An 8735-nucleotide genomic window follows, 5' to 3' on the forward strand; every position below is an offset into this window, starting at 1 on the left:
GCTGTTTGCGTCTTTGAAAGGTGAAGATCATTTGTGACATTCCTTGTCTTTGCTTAAAAAGAGGAGTGTTTCCCATATCGTGTTTTTGTCCTTTGTGCACTGAGTTATTAGTTCTGCCCAAGGTGAGCAGCCAGGATCCTCCCTGGTTTGGGAGGAGGAAGAGAAATCTGTCAAAATAAAGTGTCTTTTCACTTGTTTTGAAGGCAGCTGTTTCATAGAAGTTAATCTTCAAATGATTCAGTGCCTGAGAATTGTGAAAAAAGTCTGTAGAAGTTTGGAAAAGTTTCTGACTCATTTCAACATTTTAATTGAAAATTAATGTGGGGTTTTTTTTAACACTTTTCTAGTTTCTCTGTACACTCTTTTCTGCTGATTTTTTTAACGGAGGTTTATGTTTATACTAATGCCTTGATTCCATAAGAAGTTATTTTATTGTGATGTCTTAAAATTGTTTATAATGAGTAGTTAATCAGAATAGGGAAGGAGTATTAACGTGTTATCTCAGCAGTTCCATTTTCTATACATTATTTGTGCTTTCTGTGGTTAGAATATATTCACCCTCATCTGTGTCTGTCTTAATTTCCCAAATCCCTGATACTTAAAAAGAAGTTCAAGAAAAATATTTGTAGTTAATGTCAGTAAAATGTGTTAGAAACTTGAAAATTTTCTGAATTAGTGGTGACCACTTCAGATCACAGTGTTGTAATAGCACAGACTTACTTAAGTCTTGCCAAAGGCAACTCAACAGCACTTTTTTAATACAGTAGCTTCAGTAATTTTTAAGATGCCAATCCCCAATTATTCTTATACTCAGTTAAGTATATTTTTATTCTCCTTTTTCCTCTTTAAAAGTATTTTAATTTTATTGTCAGATATGCTAAATTGGTAATTGTGTGCAAAGAATGAAAAATTTTGGGGAGATCATTTAGGCAGTTTCTTCAGGTTGATGCTGCATGTAAAGCTCTGCTGTCATTGTAGAAGAAAATATTAAAAGAGTATTTTATCTGGTTTTGTTTATTTGTCCGGTTTTTTAGTTATCTGAGGCAGATGAAGCAGCTTTGAAGGAGCCAATCATTAGGAGGTTCGAAGAGGAAGGAAACCCTTATTATTCCAGTGCAAGGTAACATATAAATAGCTGTTCCAAAACTTAATTGTAAGCACAGGATCTAAATCTCAGTATTGAAGAACAGCAGAAGAAAGCAATCAGAAACAAAGATTGTGTTTGATGTGCAGGAGTACAAAACAACAAGCTTTAAATCAATATTTTGTGTGTCTTGTCTCAGCCTTTGTGGTGTGAACTGTTTCAGAGGGGAGCATGCACTTGCAGGAATTATTCTGCTGGTTCTGTAAGTAATGATATGGTAGCATGGAGTTTATATGTTATGTATTTTATTCTGGATAAGTTTTTTATCATTCTACCCCATGTAGTATGTGGTCACCTTTCTAAAGCCTGTTGAACAGTTTAATGAATGACTGCATGTGTGTTAGGAAGAATTCATTTTAGTGGGATTCTGCAAGTGGGAGAGGCCAGTGGAAAAGGGGAAAGCAGCCTGAGGAAGACCTGAAGCCATTTGGAAATCTCAGGTCGTGATCACGGTGGGTGATTGTATTGGGTAATAGCAAGTTGTACAGGGCATTAGCTGATGGGTGCAGCATACTCGTGTTTGCTGAGAAGTCTTTGCAGCATTTTGTGCTAATGCCCAGGAACTAGTTAGGTTAATGAAGCAAGGTGCCATTCTGCAGTGATACCTCTGGAAAGTAGCCTGGGGGCTTTCTTGGCCTCTGATTGTTATTCTGCTTTAGTTTCATTCTGGCTGTGCTAAAGGTCCTGCACATTTTTTGTCTTGTGGTATCCAAAAGCTAATTTTCCGCAGGCTCTCAGCTGCTAGCGATGGTAGAGGGTAGCGTATTTCAACAACCAAGATATCAGCTTGGTAAGCAGTGCAGCTGGCTGTGAGCAATGCAGGAGACTCCTGGAGTGTGTAGAGGACAACCAGAGGTGAGATGTGAGAGCTGGAAACAAACTGGGCTGTAATGACCACACCCTGGTTGAGTCCAGAGTCACAAGGAATGGGAGGGAACCTGTCAAAGAGCCAAGTCAGGCTGCTGAACCTTGGAAGAGTGAACTTCGAGATGTTTAAAGAGCTATTGGATGAGATCCCTGGGGAAGCTGTCTTCAAGTACAAAGGACAGAGAAGGCTGGCAGCTCTTTAAGGCCACTTTTCTTACAGTGCAGGAGCTCTCCAGCTTTATGTATAAAAACTCAAGCAGGGCAGGCTGCAAACATGGATGGCTGAACAAGGACCTGCTCATAAAATTGAGGAGTAAAAAGGCAATTTACACTTAGTGGAAACAGAGTCAGGGTCCTGGGAGGAACTCCTTCTTCATGATCTGAAGGAAGATAGGAAATTAATGTTAACTTTTACTCTGTTTTCTGTTGGGATAGTGGAATATACTTAGCTGAAGTAATCATACCTGGCGAATCTGTAAAAATTTTATTGTTTAATCAAATGAATACTGGAAATGGAAGCTTCTGCTATTTTGCCTTGCTCTGATGGAATAGATATTCTCAGTAGGATGTGTAGCACAGGGTTTGTGCTGTCATATATAGGCATGTTTCAGTAGTTCATTTGTATAGCACATAGGTCACAGATTAAGGGAGGGTTTTGACCTCATCAATGTGTTCTGTGATTCTGGTAGAGGTCTGTGTGGTAATGTTATCATAGATATTCTCACCTTCTCGAGGTTTTATGCATGTGTATAACCCCCACTACTATTAAGTTGCAGTTTATTGAGGGTATTATATATAATTAATGAGAATACTTTTGTGAAATAGTTAATTATTGTTAATATGGACTTCCCAGTGGCACTGGTTTTGATTTTTTTTTTAAATAGTTTTAGTCTATTTAAATTTCATGGGGTTTCCCCCAAATTGAGAAACTATGTCAGCTGTTAAAAACTTTTGTGCTATCTCTTTTATTACCCTTTAAAGATTAAGCCTAGTACCTGTGTGACAAAACCTTGAGCTCTGAGGCAGGAAGGAAAAATGAAAACATTTGTCATCATTTTTTATAACTGGCTTTTAAGAAGAAGAATTTTCCTCTCATATAATGACATTAAAAAAATGAGTCAAACTGTCTGTATTTAAAATTAATCCCTACCCCTGAGGAGAAGATGAATAGTTGGTTGCTTTTTTCACGTTTGCTTTTTTTTGTATGTTCACTGGAAACACAGTCAGACTCCTTGTACTCAAGATTGAAAATAATTTGATTTATTTAACATTCAATATATTAAGTATATTAGCAATATAAAAACCTGTCGTCTTCCAGAAACTGACAGTTGTCAGTATTTACAACTGAAAGTTACTAATCTGTAAGAAAGTAGTTCTACATGTAACATTAAGACTAGCATTAAAAAAAATATTAAATTGATCTTAATAATGTCCAGTGACTCAAGTATTCAATACCAGCTTTGTGCTTTCTACTGGACAACTTTTGGCAGTTTATGTTTCCAGGATATCTGGCCAACTTCTGTGAAGTTCGGTTGCAAATCCAGAAGTCACCTCGGTAAATAGCCTGAATATGTCCAGCCTAGGAAGTAAGAAGTGCTTTAATGCTAAGCGGCCTGTCATTTGATGAAAAAGCAGGGTAGTTACGTGCTTCTTACTGTGCCTGTAGCTTGGAAGGGAAATGTGACGTGCACAGGTGTGAGCTGCCTGGGAATTAGCGTGGGTCTGGTGGTGGGATTCATGTAATGCTGCACTCCAGATAATAAGCCCAGCTGAGGCATGAAGTCAAATGTCAGAGTTGAAATCCTGCTGAAGCTCATCTGGCTGTAAGCAACAAAAGTGAAATGCCTCTTTTCACAGAGGAGGGCTTTTGACAAGAGTGTGTGAGTGGCTCAGGTCAAAACAGTCCAGGCTGGTTTCTCTCACTCTTTAATTCATGTAGGTGCATTCTGCATTGTCTAGGAGCTCTTAATTGCTCTCTGCTGTTTTGTAGAGATAATTGGGCATTTTGGTGGATGTTCTCATGTTTTCTGCCCTAATTTCTTGCTATTTTGCCAATATTGTCTAATTCCTATGCAACATCTCAGATCAATAGCTCAGAACGTTTCATTAGTGTGGAGTAGGCTGCCTAAGCAGAAACAATGAGATGCAGTAAGATTGCAGTCCTTGCAGCAAGTAATGTACTTAGGGGAGGGATGTAGCCACCTTGCACCTTGTAGACCACCCATTTCTCAGCCAGCATCAGCAGCTGGTTGTTAGCAAGCATTTGCCATAAATCAGGGAGAGGTAACCTGTTCCCTTTGCACTAAAGGATGCTTCCAGTCTGGTTCCAAGCGTGGTAACAAAACCAGTTGACTGTCAACTAAATGTCAGGGTGCTGTATTGAGACTGAGTCTGGATAGCCTTGGCTTTGTAAGGTCTCTCCTCTGGGACCTTACAAAAGACCTACAAGAAGACTCCAATGAACAGCTTTTCATTACTGACAGAAAAAAACCAGCAGGCGGGCACAAAGGCTGTTGTCTGCATTGCTGCTCATGTGCAGCAGTTTGGAGGCTCCCTCGTGCTGTCTTCTTGCTTAATGTCTGCCTCACCCTTAATGTCCACTGAGATTGGTGTAACCCTTCCACCTGACTTCATTAGGCTTTCAATCAAGCTTTTAGCATTAATAAGGAGAGAGAAGGAAAAATACCCTGATGATCTTAAAATACAAGCAAATATCCCTGTTTAATCATTTAATCTGTTTATGTAATTTTGCTTATAAATGATAATTTGCTATGTGTACAGTCAGTACTGTTCCCTGCCGTTGTATTTTCTAATCAGACTTTAACTGATTACTGGATTAGAACCTTTTACAATGAGCAGTCTTAATTAATGGTGGTCATTAGGCAGCACCCTCTTTAATGAGTTATATTAATCTGCTCACAGGTTTCTAAAGAGATTTCAGCAGTTTGCATCTTAACGAATTACATGAGCATTTTACTTTTGGCGACTTCATTTCTTTTACTCACACTGTCTCAGTTAGAGATATTTTATGAGTGTAGCTGTGACTCATGTTCCAGCAATGGGGTTTTAATAGATAGTTTAATTATTAATGTTACATGCCAGTAGAGAATGTAGTTTTCTTTAAACAAAAAAAAGAAGAAGCCAGGGGTGACCATATGAAAGCAGCTTGACTACCAGGCAACAAAAAAATCTTTATGGTTGTCAATTAAAATTTCAAGCTACAGTTAGGAAAGGGATTATTCACAGGAACCAGACAGCAAGAGCTTAGACAATGCACGTTATCCGGAACGTGATATAAAACACTCTGGTCTGTCATCTGCATCAGAATGTGCTGTTAGTGCCACTTGCATACAGATGGAAGTGGTACTAACCACCAGCCACTAGCACGGGGCTATTCCAAAGCATGGTTTATTAGCCCAATGGAGAGGAGGTACTGACTGAGAATCCTAAAATGAGAAGAAATTAGATAGAGCTACAGTTTTCTTATATTTGTAATTTGGGTTAATAGCAATTTTTTTTTTGCCTTGAAAGAGGGTTTGGGGGGTTTTTTTTGTGTTTTGGTGGGTTTTTTTTTTACATTTGAGGAAATTCTTTACTGAACGGGTGGTGAGGCACTAGAACAGGTTGTCCTGAGAAGGTGTGGATGCCCCATCCCGAGCAGTGTTCAAGGCCAGGTTAGATGGGGGCTCTGAGCAACCTGATCTAGTGGGAGGTGTTCCTGCCCACAGTGGGGAGATTAGAACTAGGTGGTCTTTAAGGTTCCTTCCAACCCAAACCTTTCTGTGATTTTTTCCAGACTTCTTTCTCTGCTGCTTGGAAACTGGCAGCCAGGTCAGTGAGTGCCACAGCTATAGCAGAGCATTCTTTATGAGCTGGGTATCCTTCTTCTTCTCTCTCTTCTAGTTGGAGAACATGGTCCTAAGATGAATCAGAACCCTTGGGCCTGGTCTTGTTAGAGGGGTCTTTTACTGCAATTCCATTTTGTGCATCATATGGGAGATGCACATCCTTGTTGTAAAATAAAAAACATGCGTTATCAGTCTCTTAATATTTGTATCTGACTTGATGGATATTGCTTTCACAGCAAATGGTGAAGTAAAGCAAAGATGGGAGATACGCAGAAGTGTCTGCTGCTGCCTTGAGCTTATTGGCATGTATTTATGTATAGTTCACAGTCCTCTTCCTTTTGGGAGTTAAGTTGGCACATTTAGTATTTAAAGAAAAGTAAAAAATACATTGTTTCTTGTCTAACAGATTTCTTTTCAATTAATCTCCAAACAATAAGAAATTTGCAGATGGAACTTCAATTAGAAAGGAAGGGCTGTGCCTTGTCTTGGTAGAGTCAGTTTTGGCTCCCTATTCATGGCTGTTTCTCATATTTTTAAATTTTCCACAGACAAAGAATTAACCATTAACCTACACTGAAGTATGTTCAAAAATAATGTAAAGTCTCTGTTACGAAAGGTGGGATGGAGGAGGAGCATCCTTGTCTTAACCAGAGATACTGTGCATATATTTAGCAGATGCTGATTAAAGTACATGCTTGTTTAAGTGAGACTGGGCTTGCAATGAGCAGGGTGGTATGTTGTTTTCTTGTTTAAATATCTTGCCAGGAAAATAACAATATTTACAGTTTTGTGGCCTGCTGAGATTTTCAACATGGATTTTATTTTGAGCAGGATGGAGCTATTCTTGAGAACTGATGCTACAAAGATTTTAATTTTTGGATAACATCAGGGGCTATTTACAAGTGTTGGTGATTTTGGGGACTTGGGAATTTGGTAATTGCTCATTTATAATTTGATTGCCTTCAGACCTGGGTTGAGGAAGGTACTATCTTCCAGTTGTTCAGAAATTGACGTCATTAAAAAATAAGTATAAGAAATTGCATTGGGTCTGGCTGGGCTGGAGTTCACATCCCCACAACAGCCCTCACAGTGCTGTGCTTTGCATTGGTAGCTAGACAGGTGTTGATAACACACCAGTGCTTTGGATGCTGCCAAGCAGTGCTGGCAGAGCGTCAGCACCGTCTCTCAGCACTCCCCCCCATCACTGCGGTGGGCAAGATCCCGGGAGGGGGCACTACCAGCCCAGCTGATCCAAATTATCCAAAGAGATATTCCATACCATATGATGTCAGCTAAGATATAAAAGCACAGAGAAGGAGGAGGAGAGGGGGGCTTTTGTTATTAACAGCGTTTGCTGCCGTGAGCAACCACCGTGTGTGCTGAAGCCCTGCTTCCCAGGAAACGGCTGGACATCACTGAGAGGAAGTAGAGAATAAAATTATTGGGGTTTTTTTTCTCTTTGTCTGTGCATGTGCAAATTTTCAGTTTTGCTTTAGTAAATGTCCTTATCTCAACCTACAAGTCATTTTCTATCTTATTTTCTCCGCCCCCATCCACGTGGGAAAGGGAGTGATAGAGCAACCTGGGGGCACCTGGCGTCTAGCCAAGGTCACCCACAATAGAAATTCTGGAAATACTTGGAATTTACTCTGACTTTTTTGGATTAGGAAAGAATACACACTTGTATCATCCTCGTCTGACTTCTGAGTTAACCTGAATAGTGTAAATAATGATGTGACATAATCCTTAAAATGCAAGCATTCTTAATAGGAAAAGATAAGTCATACACAGAAGGTCATTTTCCACATGAATATTAACAAGTAAAGAAGGTTGTTTTCTTGAAGGTGATGAGTAAGTATTAAGAATCTCATCTGAAATGTGTAAACCTGACATTCTTCATTTATCTAAAACGTATACTTTGTTCTAGAAAACAAATTCCATGGAATAATACACACCTACCTATTGCATTGATGGTCAAGGTGAATTGAGTCCATAGCTTTAAGTATAATTTAGCTCTTTACTCCTCTTTTTTTTTTTTAGCATAACCATTTCCATTTCCACGGTCTTGAAAATCTACCGGCTGCATATGTTAATTCCCTTCAGTTATTATTGGTTTATTGTGGTTTTTTGTGTGTTTTCTAGATTGTGGGATGACGGAATTATTGATCCAGCTGACACAAGACTGGTTTTGGGACTCAGTCTCAGCGCAGCATTAAATGCACCTACGAAGAAGACAGAATTTGGAGTTTTCAGGATGTGATCTTAAAAGTACAACCGTCAGAATTACCTCTGTATACTTTATTTGGGGATGGACAGCAAACTAACTACAATGTTGCAGTGATGAAAAAATAAAGATTTGTATAATGCTATTTTTACCGAAAAATTTGTAATTATTTTCGCTAATTGTCACACAGTGCTTCAGTGTTTTGATAGTGATTTGAGATCACAGTCACAGTGCTTGGGTAACTGCATTGCATTAATAAACTGCAGGTTCTAGCCTTATATTTCATGTTTGACAAGAAACCATTGATACTATCTCATATAAATAAATCTGCAAAATGTGCTACATATTTGGTGTTTCTCAGATCCTTTATTTCTTTAAATTCTGTTTTTATGTCTCCTAAAATGCAAAATGTTTTTTTGCAATCCAACAAAAAAAAATCTGTATCTGCTAGTAAACAATATTTGCAAATAGAAGTGCTGTAAGGACAACTAGGAAGTTCAACACAGCATGAAAGTACAGATTTCACTCAGTTGTTGGCATCCTGTCCTTTCTCTGGTTTTCATCCAAACAAACATGGTTTATGTGGTTCCCTGAAGTCAAAGCAACAAGACAACCTGATGGATGCTTAGTGTTTCCCAGAAGAGCTGGGGAG

General features: G+C 38.9%; 1 protein-coding gene across 3 annotated transcripts in view; it reads left to right on the forward strand.

Moving 5' to 3' along the window:
- The window catches only part of MCCC2 (methylcrotonyl-CoA carboxylase subunit 2), a 37625-nt gene extending 29198 nt beyond the window's left edge, over window positions 1–8427 (forward strand). For 2 of the 3 annotated variants that reach the window (XM_050329139.1, XM_050329141.1), the window contains exons 16-17: window positions 1035–1120; window positions 8002–8427. In XM_050329139.1, the coding sequence (XP_050185096.1) occupies window positions 1035–1120; window positions 8002–8119 (204 nt within the window). In that variant the 3' untranslated portion in view covers window positions 8120–8427. Of the gene's footprint in view, window positions 1–1034; window positions 1121–1283; window positions 1366–8001 lie in introns of those variants that run through there. The other variant, XM_050329140.1, reaches the window with a different exon arrangement.
- Window positions 8428–8735: the final 308 nt, after the last annotated feature.

Source organism: Myiozetetes cayanensis, unplaced genomic scaffold (genome assembly GCF_022539395.1).
Source record: "Myiozetetes cayanensis isolate MyiCay16 unplaced genomic scaffold, myiCay2020 scf4, whole genome shotgun sequence".
Taxonomy (NCBI): Eukaryota; Metazoa; Chordata; class Aves; order Passeriformes; family Tyrannidae; genus Myiozetetes; species Myiozetetes cayanensis.